The sequence below is a fragment of the Erythrolamprus reginae genome, chromosome Z (genome assembly GCF_031021105.1).
Source record: "Erythrolamprus reginae isolate rEryReg1 chromosome Z, rEryReg1.hap1, whole genome shotgun sequence".
Classification (NCBI taxonomy): domain Eukaryota; kingdom Metazoa; phylum Chordata; class Lepidosauria; order Squamata; family Dipsadidae; genus Erythrolamprus; species Erythrolamprus reginae.
Genome location: NC_091963.1, coordinates 121,960,090 through 121,975,247, shown reverse-complemented (window position 1 = coordinate 121,975,247; position 15,158 = coordinate 121,960,090). Strand labels below are relative to the sequence as shown.

Below are 15,158 nucleotides of genomic sequence, written 5' to 3'. Positions count from 1 at the left end.
GTCCATTGTTTGGTAGAAAATATGGTAGGCTACATGGTGTTGTGCAAGTTTAGATTTGCAAATGTGTGACTTGCAAGAACTGAATTGGCTGTCATATTCTTTTTGGCTTTAATTCAAGTTGTTGGTCATCATCTATAATGCCTTACATAGCTTGGGACCAGGTTATCTGTCTTTTCCCAGGTATATTATCTAAGATTAGGAAGACAGGATATGGTCTCCCTCTATTAAGAAGGTCCATCTAGTGGAACCCCCCCCCAAAATAGGACCTTCTGCATAGTGATTCTGTCTCTCTGTACAACATAATTTCTGCAGAAATGAGATTGTCCCCCATTTTAACATTGTTTTTAAAGACATGATTGTGTCAATGAGCCTGTGATGGAACCTGTGAAGTGATTTATTTGATTGTTATTTTATAGGAAAGTGGTATTGGGTTTTGCATTGGCATTTTATTTTCGTATGCTCTCTCTCTCCCTCTCTCTCTCTCTCTCCCTCTCTCTTCTTCCTCTGCCCCTCTCTCAAACACTGGGATATTATGTCAAATGGGTAGAATCAGTGCAGATTAGTCCTGTGGTCATAACAATTTTATAACAGTTATAAACATAAATACACATTTAATCATTAAAAAATAAAAGAGTATTTAGGATGTGAACTATTACTCTGTTGCTTTTACTGAAAAAAGAGAAGGATTTTTTTCCCTCATGTAACTTTTTTCTCCTTGGCCACATTGGTCTTGGGAGAAGGATCTCCACTGACAACTTAAATTTGAGGATCACTATCTGATAAGCAATTTTTATTTGCTGCAATAGTCTTAGAAAGCAAGACTCATTACAAATGTGTGAATTTAAAAGGGAAATTTCATTGAGAGAGCTACTTTTCAAGGGATCCAAGAGTCAAAGACTATGCTTCATAAGAACATCTTGTGAACAACTATTAGATGCTTTGAAGAAAAATTCAAAATCCATGAATACAATATATCATTCATCCTGTTTGCCTTATTCCCTTTCTGGAGAAAATTAATTTTATATGTAGTTATATGAAGTTATGACTTGAATACTTAATTTTATATGACTTGACTTCTGCAACATGGAAAATTTTAAAATTATTCAGAAAACCAAGGTATTCTCAAAAAGATTCACAATATCAGTGAGACATGATGAAATATTTGCCTTAATGCTTAACCATCATGAAAACCATAAAAAAGTGAAAGTTAGAATATTTTGGACATGTGATGTGACACCCAGAAAAATATAGCACACTTCACTTAATCCACCAAGGAAAGATTGAAGGCAAACGAGATCCAGGCAGAAGAAGAACATTGAAAGATTGAAGGCAAGCGAGATCCAGGCAGAAGAAGAACATCATGGCTTCAAAATTTAAGGAACTGGTTTGGACAAAACTCAACAGAACTTTTTCATGCAGCTGATGATAAAAATAGATCTTATCCAAATAAGAATATTGAATACAAAATATTTACATACAGACAAATATTTGGAATGTATATACAATAATATATATAAGTCGCTGTATAAAAATACTGTTTACCCCCTCCCCCTCCCCCTTCTCTTTTTTGTTTTCCCATCTCCCTTTTCCCTGTTTTCTTTTTTTTTATAACCTAATAAAGTATTTTTTTTAAAAAAAAATAGATCATCGACATGATCACCAACCTCCAATGACTGATATGGCACAACAAGAAGAAGAATGTTAACCATTGAAACACTGATATCAAATTTACTAAGGGGAGATAAAGCTTGACTAGAATTTTACATACACATCTTTTCATATGCATCCTGTTCCGAGATAATTTATCATTGAGGCCAAGATTATGCAATGAAAATGCTCTAATATAGGAACAATTTGAATGAGAACAACTCAGAAGAGCTCTGGATGGCATATCTGTTGATCCCAACAATTTTTCAGCTTAGGCAATACACACAGACACACTCAGACACACACACACACACAGAGGGGGAGAGGAACGATAGACACAGAGATATTATTTCCTGAGCAAAGCTTGTCCAAGTTAGGAAGAAATCTCTCTGTGCTGAGCTGTTCTCATATTCAGAAGCTCTCTACTTTTCTCTGACTTTCAGTTTATTTTGTATAACAAATTTGTTGTGTATGAAAGTACAAAAGATCAACTTTTATTAATTAGGTTACAATGAATAAATGATTAATACGTAACATACAGAACAGAGATAGACCATGTCAAGGTGTGATTGCTAACTAAATAGAAGAGTGTCTAATTAACTTTTTATCTTAGACAAACAGGAGAGTTTTAAATAACTTGATAAATAGCTGAGTAAATAATATTTTTGTTAAGCTAGTAAATAAGTAGATTGCTTAGTTAATATCAACCAGACAGGTAATTCTTGGTGAATATTGATAATCAATCTAGATGCACACATACACAAACACACACACACACACGCACACACCCCACATACATTCACAACAATGTTTCATAGAACTCTCTGTACAAATATTAGAATGTTGATGTCCTACACAGAGAAGGAAAAAGCCATTGTGCGTAATAATAATGTATTTAAGATGTATAATTAGAGAACACACACAAAATGAAAAAAAGGTCTATTTAAGACCAAGTGTTCACTTTTTGTGTACTGGATTTTTTTCTCCAGATTGATGTTTCAAAACATAGGTCAATTGAGCAGCCTACTTCGCCTTATAAGTGCTTTCAATCCTTCTATAAAATCTTGGTTTCTTAATGAATATATGATTGGATTAACAACTGGAGTTACCACTGAATAAAGAAGAGAAATTAGCTTGTCCTGATCAAGACTGTAGACTGAGGAGGGTCTGATATATGTGTAGATCACTGCAGAAAAGAAAATACTGACTATAAGGAAGTGTGAAGAACATGTGGAGAAGGCTTTCTTCTTCCCTTCAGTGGAACGCAATGAGCAAATGGTTTTTAATATAAAAAAATAGGATGTGAAAGTTAGTCCACAGCTGCAAATCCCAAATATCACATCTGAAATAAATTCCATAGTTTCATTTGGATGTGTATCTGAACATGAGAGTTGCAATAAAGGGGGTATATCACAGAAGAAGTGATTGATAATATTGGAGTTACAAAAAGAGAGCTTTAATATAAGTCCAGCATGGATTCCAGAATTGAGCATTCCAAAAATCCATACAATACTTGCTATACCCAAACACACTTCCTTCTTCATAATAACTGTGTACTGCAAAGGGTGACAGATAGCAGCATAGCGATCAAAAGCCATGAATGACAGAAGGAGGAGTTCTGTTCCCAAAGCCCAGATAAACATATAGACCTGTGCAATGCATCCATAAAATGAGATGGTCTTTCTTCCAGTCAAAAGATTGTGCAACAATTTAGGTATTGTAACTGAAATGGAGAATACATTCACTAAGGACAAATTAACAATGAGAAAATACATGGGGGTGTGGAGTTTTCTATAAGAGTATATGGTGAGAATGAGGATGAAATTGGCAATTAGGGCCATAGCATAGATGAAAATGAATACCCAGAAGAGAAGGGTCTGCATTTCAGTTGTTGTAGATAACCCAACAAGGATAAACTCTAATATAGCAGTCTTATTCTTTATGTCAACATTGTTGATGCTGGAATGCTAGAGAGATACATAGATTTACATTAAAATGTATTAAATATCAAATTAAATATTAATTTTAGTATCCATTTGATACTTGTACTCATTCATTCAAATGTTTACAGAAAAAATATCTACAACTGTTACAAATAATAAAGATTATGAAATGTTATAACATGGAATAAAATAGAACAATTACCTCCATCCCTGTTGTTTTAAAACTTATAAATAAAGAGCTTATTCTATGGCTTATGACTTAGACATATACTTGGCTGCTTGTTTTTTCTTGGACTGATATCTGGTTTTTCCTTCTAACAATTTAATGAGTGATGATCTCAATGAATGTACATAATCACTGTAAAATCTTCATTAATTAAAATAATGAAACCTCTAGGAGAGAGACCTTAGAGGCATTACCTAGGTGATATTATTCATCATCAGGAAAGAACAAAATATTAAAATTAAGAACTGGGGAACCTAATACTTACTTTCACTTTTATTTTATTCATGTTAACATGTAAATCATATTACATTTATTATAGGGCTGAAGTTACAAATTCTGTGGGTAACCATGATACCAATTTGGGGCATTTGTTCTCAGAATGGTCCTGGATTATGAAATAGGATCTCATGTTATCTGATTTTCACAAATTACATTTGCCCCAGAATTCATTTCATCTCACTGGATAGTCTGTAAGACTTCCCAGAGTTCCACCACTTTGTTTGTTTGCTTGTTTGTTAGATTTCTATGCTGCCCTTCTCGAGGCGACTCAGGGTGGCGTGCAACATTGATATAACAATATATAAAAAATCTAATATCTCTAAAATATGAAAATTTACTAAAAACATTTAAAAGACCCCTTGAACACTTGCATACATTCATCCAATCCAATCATATCTCATATCTCATATCGGCCGGAGACAGTCTCATCACTCACGGCCCTCATGCCTGCTGGCAAAGGTAGATTTTTAAGGCTTTGTGAAAGGCCAGAAGGGAAGGGGCAGTATGTATCTCTGAAGGGAGTTCGTTCCAGAGGGTCAGGGCCACCACAGAGAAGGCTCTTCCGCTAGGCGCTGCCAGTCAACATTGTCTTGCCGACGGGACCTGGAAAAGGCTGACTATGTGGGACCTAACTGGCCACTGGGATACATGAGGCAGAAGATGGTCCCAAAGATAATCTGGTCCTGAGCCATGTAGTGCTTTATAAGTCATAACCAGCACTTTGAATTGGGCCTGGAGACCAATTGGCAACCAGTGCAGCTCGCTGAGTGATGTTGAAATGTGGGCAGATCTTAGTAGTCCTACTATAGCTCGTGCGGCTGCATTTTGCACAATTTGTAGTCTCCGAACAGTCTTCAAAGGCAGCCCCATGTAGAGAGCATTGCAGTAATCAAAGCTCATTTCTCATTTGTTTACTTTATTTCATTTCACTTTGTTATCTATTATTTTACTTTATTATGTTTTTGTAAAATTTATTCATCTTATCTCAGGGCATCTTACAATCCATTTTAAAACTCTATTTGCCAACTTCCTAAATTGCTCCATAGTTTTTCAGTGGATGAAATAACATTTTATTTTATATAATGCATTTGTTCATTAGGGCTATAGAATTTATGTAGAACTAAATGGGGATTTCAGAGAACATCCTCAGGCCATTAGTACTAGGGTTGGTCTATTTTATCAAGCTGGTGCAGAAGTTGGTGATAAATTAGTGGCTTGCCATAGTATCTATCAAAGGCCTGATGTTTATGGGAACTTGGGAGCGGTGATTTTCACCAGGGAACAGATGCAGCCACAAAGCATTATTTTGAGTGGTTTAAGGCCATCCTATGCCCACCTACCCAAGCAGAAATGGAGGAAGGACTTGCACCATTTTAAAGGATGCTTTGTGGCTGCATCTGTTCCTTCATGAAAATCACTCCTCCCATGTTCCCATAAACATCAGGCCTTCTATAGATAGTATGACAAGACTTTAATTTATCACCAACTTCTGCACTGGCTTGACATATTTCACAGTAGAATACACTTGTCTCTGTATGTCTCAACAGTTGCCATACTGATAAAACTCGATGACACCATGACAATTATTAGTGAATGCATTAAAACTACTCTGACTTGTTGGCTTCCTGTTTTGAATCATATATCATACCCCCAGATTTAAAAAGACAAGATGTACTAATGAGAGAATACAGAAAAAAATATGAAACACTCATTCCCACTGTCATGCCAACCTTCCTCATTTATGAGCAGGAAGATTCATATTTAGAAAGCCCTCACTGACACTTGCACAAAATCTGCTCAACAATTTTAATATCAATTCCCTAAGGAAAGCCAAATGGTTCACTGAATGCCTAGCCATAGGAAAATATACATGCTATTTCAATGCCATGCACAGATACAAGTCCCAAAGTGTTTCTGACATTTTCTTGGTATATAGATTAGACCATTACTGTTACCAGTTGTAAATTTGTTCTTGTATGTTGTGTTTAATATGTATTGTTGTGTGCTGATATGCCTGGTTGATTAAAATAAAGGGACACCAACTTTGACTTAGTGGCAATGGACACAGATATGATATAATGGGAATGGAGCTGTGGCTTGTTACTAACATTCTATTCATATATACTGAGTAGTATCTTGGAGATCCTTCCACTGAAGCAAAAAAGAAAAGGCTTGCCCAATGTTCATTACAGGTTATTGATTCAGTATTCTTTCCTTTGCTGTACATGAAAATTTAGACATCTATAGAAGGAGATCTATGGTAATAATTTAGGAAGATGGAATGGGAGTGAGGAAAGGTCTTTTAGGATTGGTAGATGCGACCTTATTTACTGTATTATATGTATCTCTTGTAAGTCATCATTAAAATTGGAGCATTTGATTGATTGATTGATTGATTGATTGATTGATTGACCTTCTTTCTATAAATACTGGTGGCTGGCCAAGCCACCAGTATTTATAAGGCAGCTCAGGTCTTGCTGTGTTCATCCTAGAACAAGGACAGAAACACCAGCCTGAAGATGACGAGTGGGACTTCATCGAAACGTCGCCAGAAATTTCCAAATCCTACACGGGAAGAAACCCGAATATACCAAGACCGTCATATATATATATATTGGATTGGATACTGTAGCCTAGAGGTTAATTCTCTGCCTTACAAGGCAAAGGTCGCAGGTTCAAGTCCCAGTGAGGGTATGGCTAGCTGATGAGGCCAAAATAAGGCCAAAATAGATCTATCATACTCTCACTTAATTTTCAAATTCAGCCAAATCATGTGACACATACAGAATATAATTTGTCGGCTATTAATAAATTAACTGCCTTGGATATGGCCCTGGGTTGGGCCGAGAGGCAAAAAAGGATCTGTGATGTTCCTTCAATATACCAGGGTGATTTGACACAAAAATATGTAACCCTTCCCTGGTACAGAGCTGAAGGGATTGGATACTGTAGCCTAGAGGTTAATTCTCTGCCTTGCAAGGCAAAGGTTGCAGGTTCAAGTCCCAGTGAGGGTATGGCTAGCTGGTGAGACCAAAATAAGGCTGAAATAGATCTATCCTAGTCTTCCTTAATTTTGAAATTCAGCCAAAACATGTTATACATGTGCAGCAACTGAAATCTTGTGCGAATGTCCTTCTGAGATTTCAGCAAAAAATGCCAAGTTCTTTGCTGCCATGTATGTGTGGAAGCAAAAAACTGGTGATTTTCATTGGAATCATGCCAGTTGTGCATGCATGATGTGTACGGTGTCGGCAGTAATGGAGCTGTGCATGCAAATTTCCTCCGTATGTCAGTACTGTACGTAACACTGTAAATTGCTTAGAGACTACTGTAAAGCACTATGAAGTGGTATACAAGTCTAAGTGCTATTGCTATTGTTATTGCTAAAGCATAAATAAGATCACAGTTTCCATGGAAGATCTAGCTAAAGAGATGAGTCTTAAGTCTTCTTTTAAAGGTAGAGATTGAAAACCAAACATAATTCATGAAGAATTATAGTACATGACAAAGTCTGTACTAAATGACATAGTAGGCAACTTGCCCAGCGAAGAGGACATAGAAAGTTTGTTAATATTTTTGATAAAACATCTTAATAAACAGAAATGTGAAAAACCAATTTCAGGATTAAATAGGTTTTTTTATATCATTTAACATCAAAAAAGTAGTAATTGGGTCTTTTATTCCTTCTAATATAAACTCATATAGAGTTATTCATTTATTAGAAAATTGCACGATTATTCTGCTGTTCTTCTCTGAAAATTCATGGTTATCTTAAATTATGACTTTTCTACAGCAATATCAGAAATGTGTCACTATATTAATAAATGTTCAAAACCACTAAGTCTATTTGTAAAGCAATAGGTCAGCTGATACTAATAAATAATCTGGGGAATTTCTTCTCTTAACTGAATTTTGGCAATTTGATGCTATCCTCTTTAAGGGTACCTTATAATTTTATGAATTTCTATAGAAGATTATTTTTGTTTTAGAAACCCATTAGGCATCAATCAACAGTTACTACAAACAATGTGTTATGTGATGAGGAGTAAGCTGTGCTACCCCTGCAAAGAGGAAATATCACACTGGAAATATCCACACACTAAGAAACCTCACACTGAGAACGTCAAACTGGGCAATCTGGGCCCATAACCAATGTTACAGGATGAGGAGTAAGCTGTGCTACCACTGCACAGTGGAAAAACATGGAGATGGAGGATATCCAACTAATATTTCAGAGATATGAGCAATAACATATACATTAACTGTATATATATTATTTCAATTAGGCAAAATTATAGTCAGTAACAGTCCTAGTCATTCACAAATATAGCAATCAATATTCTCAATACATATACAATACAAGTCTCATTCAATACATATACAGACTAACATTAGAACAAATAGATAGTACTCCTTACAATATAACAGTCATATGGATAAACCAGTCATATGGATAAACAGTCATATGGATATCAGGGAGAGTCTCAAAGCTCTAGGCTCCCAGAAAGAGAGACGCTGATGACTCCCTCTTATAGCTGATTGCAGCTGATTGTAGTTTGCTAATTACTTAAACCACTGGTTTAAGTTATATATTGGAAAACTGAACTAGTTATACACATAGTATCAGGGGTGGGCTGCTGCCCAGACGAGGGGAATGCAGTGGGGTAGCGAAAATGGAGCTCCACCCCAGAGCACCCAATTTACACTGAAAGATGTTGAAAGAAAATGCAGGGCATCCTGCATAAGCCATGCCCGCAGTGTGGTAGTAAAAATTAGTACTAACACAATGGCACATTTCTTTAGGAACTCTTCTGGCCTCCAGTTCCTTGTCTATTGAAATCCACATAAATCAGAACTTTTTAGTCAGGAGTTAAAAGAAAACAGTATACTTATCATTCTTTCCCTCCCTTCCTCCTTCAGTTTTATATTAATTCTGTTTCTTTTATTTTGAAAATAAGCTGAGCTATACTTTTTAAATACAATGACTGAATGTGAATTGAGTCAATAAATAAATTTCATTCAAAGGGATAGTTTTATTTGTAAATATGCTGGAAAATCTCTCATCATCTGATGGTGTATAATAAATGCTGCATAAATGCAATATAGCATGTTAAAGCATGAAGAGGCAATTAATTTTTGGTTTTTGCACACAATAAATATTTGAGCTTAATGCCTATGAGGAAACATTCTGTAATATACAATATGGGAATACCATGTAGCATTCTGCATCCTATTGCTATGACTAAAAAGACATAAGCTGATTAGCATTTTCATAATCAATAACACTCTAAGTAGGACTAATAAATAATAAAAAACCAGGCAGAGGTGGTTATACATAATTTGACCCCAGTGTTAGTCAGGCTTCTGCCTTGAGTGATGTCATTTATCAATGGGAACAGACTTATCAAGAGGGCACTTTAGATTACTTATGCAATATAAAATTATTTGCGAGTGAAGAAAGATATAGATAGTTTATCATATAATTTTTCACATGCCTCTCTATTTGTTTTCCTCACTAAACTGATGATCTAGCCGCCACGAGTCTGCGGAGAGGGGCGGCATATAAATCCAATAAATCTAAATCTATGTTATTTCATATTTTGATTTTATAACTCTTTAGTTAGAATGTTGGAAACATTCTACCTCTTCCAATAAAGTCTTTGAGAGCTTCTTTTACTTGTTTATTTCTTAATGAATATATGATTGGATTAATAACGGGGGTTACTACTGAATAAAGGAGAGAAATATATTTGTCTTTGTTTAAAGAATAGATTGAAGTGGGTCTAATATATGTGTAAATGACTGCTGAAAAGTAGAAACTAACTACAATAAGATGGGAGGAACAGGTGGAGAATGCATTCTTCTTCCCTTCTATGGAACGGATTCTCAAGATGGTCCTTATAATAAATCCATATGATGTTAGGATCAGTCCACAACTGAAAACAGCAAAAATGACATCTGCCACAAAAGCCATTATTTCATTCAAGTTGGTGTCTGAGCATGATAACTTCAAAAGCGGAGGCAGATCACAGAAGAAATGATTGATAATATTGGATTCACAGAAGGATAGCTGTAGGACAAGTCCAAAGTGAACTGCAGAATTTGTCAGTCCTGAAACCCATGCTCCAACAACTATTGCAGCACACAATTCTTTCCTCATGATCAAAGTATATTGTAATGGGTAACAGATAGCAACAAAACGATCAAAAGCCATGCTTGTCAGCAGCAGAAGTTCTGTCACCAGGAACAATATGAAAAAATAGACCTGGCTGGTACAACCATAAAATGTGATTGTGTTTTTGTATGAAAAAAGAGTATATAGCAATTTGGGAATTGTGGTAGTGATGGAGAGAACATTCACCAAGGAGAGATTGGCAAGGAGGAAATACATCGGAGTGTGAAGTTTCTTAGAAGTGCATATGATAAATATAAGAAGGAAGTTACCTATCAGAGCTGCAACATAGCTGAGCATGAACAACCAGAATAGGATTCTCTGCATTTCAGGAGAACGTGTTAAGCCTAACATCACAAATTCTCTGATAACTGAATGGTTGTTTCTTTCAAAGACTCTGATGTTGACAACCTAAACAAATAAATTGTATCTTGTAAATCAGTTATCACAATATTCCACCAAGCTCTCTCCATAACCCCACTACCGTATATTGCTAAAAGATAGATATTAACAATGAACATTGAACTTTTATTGCTATGAAACTTTATTAAATGATTGGAAAAGTGAACAAAGGAAATATGGATTGTATGGAGAATGGGAAGGATAAGAGAAGAAAAGCTACTATTTGAGCAATTGATTAAATCTGTCTCCATATATACGTATATTCCTTTTTCAAGGTCTTATGGAAGAGCCTTCTTTTCTTAAATTATAATCTACATTGTAGAAATTCCTTTGTCAGGAATGGAAAGACTCTTTGAGTTCACACCAGAAATGTAATAAATAATAAACATATAATTCCCTTCATTCTCTCTCTATCTCTTATACTGTTTAAAATCAAATTCTTCTACTCACTTATTCGATTGCACAATTCCAAACAGATTGTTATAGAGTTATTTGGCAAGCCTAACTGGGTCTTTCAATAGGGTATTTTATTTTTTCTAAACAACAGGGAAAAACATTGCCACAAGCTACTGCAAAAACAAAGACAAATATAAGTGATGCATTATTTTCCTCTTTTATTGGAGCAGTCTCCCCTGCAACTTGAAGCAGATTTTGTGGTATACAGTAAGTACTGGAAGAGGAGAGGCATCCAACCACCTTCAAGTTATTAAAAGTATTGGTTGTTTTTGCAAAATGACATCAGGTTCCAGGAAAAGTTAAATCAATTATGGCTATTTTAACCACTCAGCACTCCAAGTAGTTGATTAGCTAAACTAGCTTAAAAAATTTATAATAGTTATTACAACCTCGTTAATAGTAATAAAATAACAAATGGGTTAAAATTTATACAGTAGCAACTAATCATGCTGATTACAATTGTTGAACTATAAGTAGGCTAATTCTAGATTAAAAGTTAGATTCAAATGACATATCTGTGTCCAATCTCCTTATCACCTTTATAGATCTCAAAACTATTTCGAGGTATTATAGGGAAAAAAATAATTAGATTAAAAACTTGCCTTCATGGGTATAGTTTTTGTCCCCTTGAACATTTAAGGGTTTTGCTTTGATTTTTAAATTTTTGTTTTGTTTTGTTTTTGTTTTGATTCTGGCAAGGATGTTTGACTTCCTTTCTGCTATCAAATTGGCTGTTGACAACTAGTTTGCTCTGATTATAAGCATTACTTGGGAACCAAGCCAGAATTGCTCAGTGGTTTCTTGGTATGCAGTGATGGGGCCGTTGGGAAAGATACCTTTGAGACATCATTAGTCCTTTAAACATGCTTCCTAAATATACTTGGTGTTTAGATTTTTGGAATATAATTTAAATAAATTACAACATGATTGAATGTTTATTTAGATTATACTAATTTTAATTAATATAATCTATTTTTTTATTTAAGATGTTCTGTATTCTGAAAATTAAATAACAGGATTGAAAAGGAAATCTACCTCATCCTCATATACAACTATACTATTTGTTGTAGTTTATTTATTTATTATTTATTTATTAATTAGATTTCTATGCCACCCTATTCCCCAGACAAAGTTGTCGTCATTGTCTTCACCATATCTATGCACTGCTTCATACTTTGCCTGATGGTCTTTGAACATCAAACATCATTCTTTCTGACAATCTCAATCCAAGCATATCTTTCTAAATTCAATGTTTTAGGTTTCTTTTAAGGACAAGATTACAGTGTTGTCATTTTCTAATTGGTCATGTAAATGTTACATCATGACTTGATTATGATGACATAAAATTCAACCAGTATGTAGATTACAAATATAGCCAGTGAGCTTTCTTGGAAAATTGAAAATTGAAGAAAGATTGGTAATATTCCCATGAAATCCAGTTTTGCATTGTAGATTCTAACTATATGAATATAAGATTTCAAAATGCAACCAATTTGTAAGGGCATCTGTGATCTTTTCTTATGATAAAATATTCCTCTATGTAAGACCATGTGGAATTTTTAAATTATGCTTCTTAATTGTTTTTGTTGTTTATTGTTTTAACTATTTAGTCATATCTGATTCTTGGCAACTTTATAGACAAGTCCACTCTGTGCTACCTTGTCAAGCACATCTTCTTTCAAATTTTGGATGTTCAACTTGTATCAGATTTGATGTTAGCAAGCCATTGTGTTCTTTGCTTCTTCTTGCTCCACTATGCCTAACATCATTACCTTACCCAATGAATTTGCATGCACGACATGATTAAAATAAAACAGACGTAGTCTTATGATTTTAGCTTCAAGTGATTTTGTAATATTTAATACTTGTCTATTAGTTATTCTGGTTGCTCATGGTATAATTTACACCAGCATCACAGTTCAAAAGCATAAATTCTTCTTCAATCAGCCATTTTTAATGTCCAAATCTCATACCCATTATTATGGGGAAGATTATTGTTTTTTATATTATTATTATTATCTTCAACTTTACATTATCTACAATTGACCTCTCCCCTTTTCTAAGAGGTCTGTAAGGGGCGTGCATAAGTGCACTTATGTGCCTAATGTCCCTATCCTACTGTCTTATTATCCTTTCTATTACTACATTCTACTTATGTTATGTTATGTTAATATGTATTATAATACTATACTTGTTTGACAAATAAATAAATAAATACAATAAATAAATCCTCAAACCCCAAAACTTTAACCTTAGGTTAGGGGTCTGCAACTTGCAGCTCCAGAGCGGCATGCAGCTCTTTGGGACCTCTGCTGTGGCTCCCTATTGGGTTTTCCTTAATTCCCAGTTAGCTTCATCTCATAGGGGAAATAGGCTGCATACAAAATTAATAAATAAAAAGTAAGTATAATGATATAACATATCAACATACCTCAATATATCGAAGAGGGACAAGTATTTTGAAACCCTATATGAACTATCCACTGGTCTGATCACTTCTGCTTGACAATACTAATTGTATGAATACAGGCCTATTGCTCTAACACCTGTAGCTATTTACTTTCAGTATTCATCATCCATCAAATGCTTCCTCCTGGATAGGTGCTTCAGCTCATGGCTGTACGCCTTTTTGACCTATATGTCGGTGGTCATTGAGAGGGAGCCTGCGTGGGCTGCCTCCATGATTAAGGGTACTGCATGGTTGCAGTATGATGAGTCTTTCAGGATGTGTGTGGCATTTGAACGCACTCTGCCTTGGGACATGGTGGTCCCTGATTTATGGTTTCATGCAACTCAGCTCACATGGGCTGGAGGTGGTGAGCACACTGACAGTGGCCACTATATGAAGGCCAAGCCAGTTATGACTCCCGCGACTCGCACTGGGATTGGGGCGGGGGCGAGGGCTGCTCCCCCATGTCATGATTTTGCAGCCAGGGGGACTTGTTTTTGCCCCTTGTGCAGATTCAGACATGCATATGGGAATTGTGGGGGCTCCCATGCTACCCATGCTTTCCCTAAGCCCAAGTGCCCCAAGAACGGGAAGGACAGTTCGGGACCGTCCAAGTGTCAACCTTCCCCTGGGGGTAAAGGGCCCCAATCCAGTTAGGCTGGAAGTGTTAGAAGTCATGCTGATGGATTATCACCCACGTGGAAGCATGGCTGTGCTTCTGCAGGGTTTTCAGAATGGGTTTAGGATACCCTATTTTGGACCTAGGAAGGCCTTCATGTCTAGCAACCTTAAGTCGGTTGTTGGATATGAGGACATTGTTAGATCTAAGATCCAGAAGGTGGCCGAGGGCAGGGTCCTGGGCCCCTTTGCTTGCCCGCCTTCATCTGCCCTCCGGGTTTCGCCTCTGGGAATGGTCGTCAAGAAGGCCAGTGGTGAATTTCGGTTGATTCACAACTTGTCCTTCCCTAAAGGAGAGTGAGTGAATGATTACATTCCTGACAAGCTTTGTTTGGTCCGCTACATGTCTTTTGACATGGCAGTGGCCATGGTTAAGAAGTGTGGTGTAGGAGCCTTGATGGGTAAATGTGACATCAAGTCTGCATTCCGGCTCCTTCCCATACACCCGGATGATTCCGACCTCCTGGGTTTCCACTTTGAGGGTGGCTATTATGTAGACTGAGCATTGCCTGTGGGCTGCTCTGTATCTTGCTCCCTGTTCAAGAGCTTTAGCACCTTTCTGGAATGGCCGCTCAGGAGGCGATCCACCCTCTTTTTGACTCATGCAGTGTACAGGCCCTCAATGGAAGGCAGATTCGCAGCAAATTTTTTTCTGCAGTTCTGATTATTCTATGAAGTCTGTGTCGGTCTTGTTGGGTTGCAGCACCATACCAGACAGTTATAGAGGTGCAGATGACTGACTCAATGATTCCTCTGTAGCTGTATCAACAGCTCCTTGGGAAGTTTGAGCTTCCTGAGCTGGCGCAGAAAGAACATTCTTTGTTGTGCTTTTTGATTATGTTTTTGATGTTAGGTGATCATTTTAGGCCATGAGATATGATAGAACCTAGAAATTTGACGGTCTCT

The 15,158-nt window shown here is 36.2% G+C and overlaps 2 protein-coding genes across 2 annotated transcripts; both read right to left on the bottom strand.

The window, feature by feature from the left end:
* Positions 1 to 2,657: 2,657 nt before the first annotated feature.
* On the bottom strand, positions 2,658 to 4,102 carry LOC139153965 (olfactory receptor 13G1-like). The gene is made up of 2 exons (XM_070728393.1): positions 4,082 to 4,102; positions 2,658 to 3,614 (listed from the first exon to the last, which is right to left on the bottom strand). Exons 1-2 carry the CDS (start codon positions 4,100 to 4,102, stop codon positions 2,658 to 2,660), a joined length of 978 nt encoding a protein of 325 aa, XP_070584494.1.
* Positions 4,103 to 9,715: 5,613 nt separating this feature from the next.
* On the bottom strand, positions 9,716 to 14,856 carry LOC139153964 (olfactory receptor 13G1-like). The gene is made up of 2 exons (XM_070728392.1): positions 14,566 to 14,856; positions 9,716 to 10,678 (listed from the first exon to the last, which is right to left on the bottom strand). The coding sequence occupies exons 1-2, from the start codon at positions 14,854 to 14,856 to the stop codon at positions 9,716 to 9,718; spliced, it is 1,254 nt and encodes a 417-aa protein (XP_070584493.1).
* Between the last annotated feature and the right edge of the window lie 302 nt (positions 14,857 to 15,158).

Coding starts and splice junctions, on each gene's coding strand:
- LOC139153965 (XM_070728393.1), bottom strand. CDS start 4,102: ATGAATAAAATAAAAGTGAAA. Junction 3,615..4,081: donor TGAATAAAATAAAAGTGAAA/GTAAGTATTAGG, acceptor GTATCTCTCTAG/CATTCCAGCATCAACAATGT.
- LOC139153964 (XM_070728392.1), bottom strand. CDS start 14,856: ATGAGTCAAAAAGAGGGTGGATCGCCTCCTGAGCGGCCATTCCAGAAA. Junction 10,679..14,565: donor AAACAAAGCTTGTCAGGAAT/GTAATCATTCAC, acceptor TTATTTGTTTAG/GTTGTCAACATCAGAGTCTT.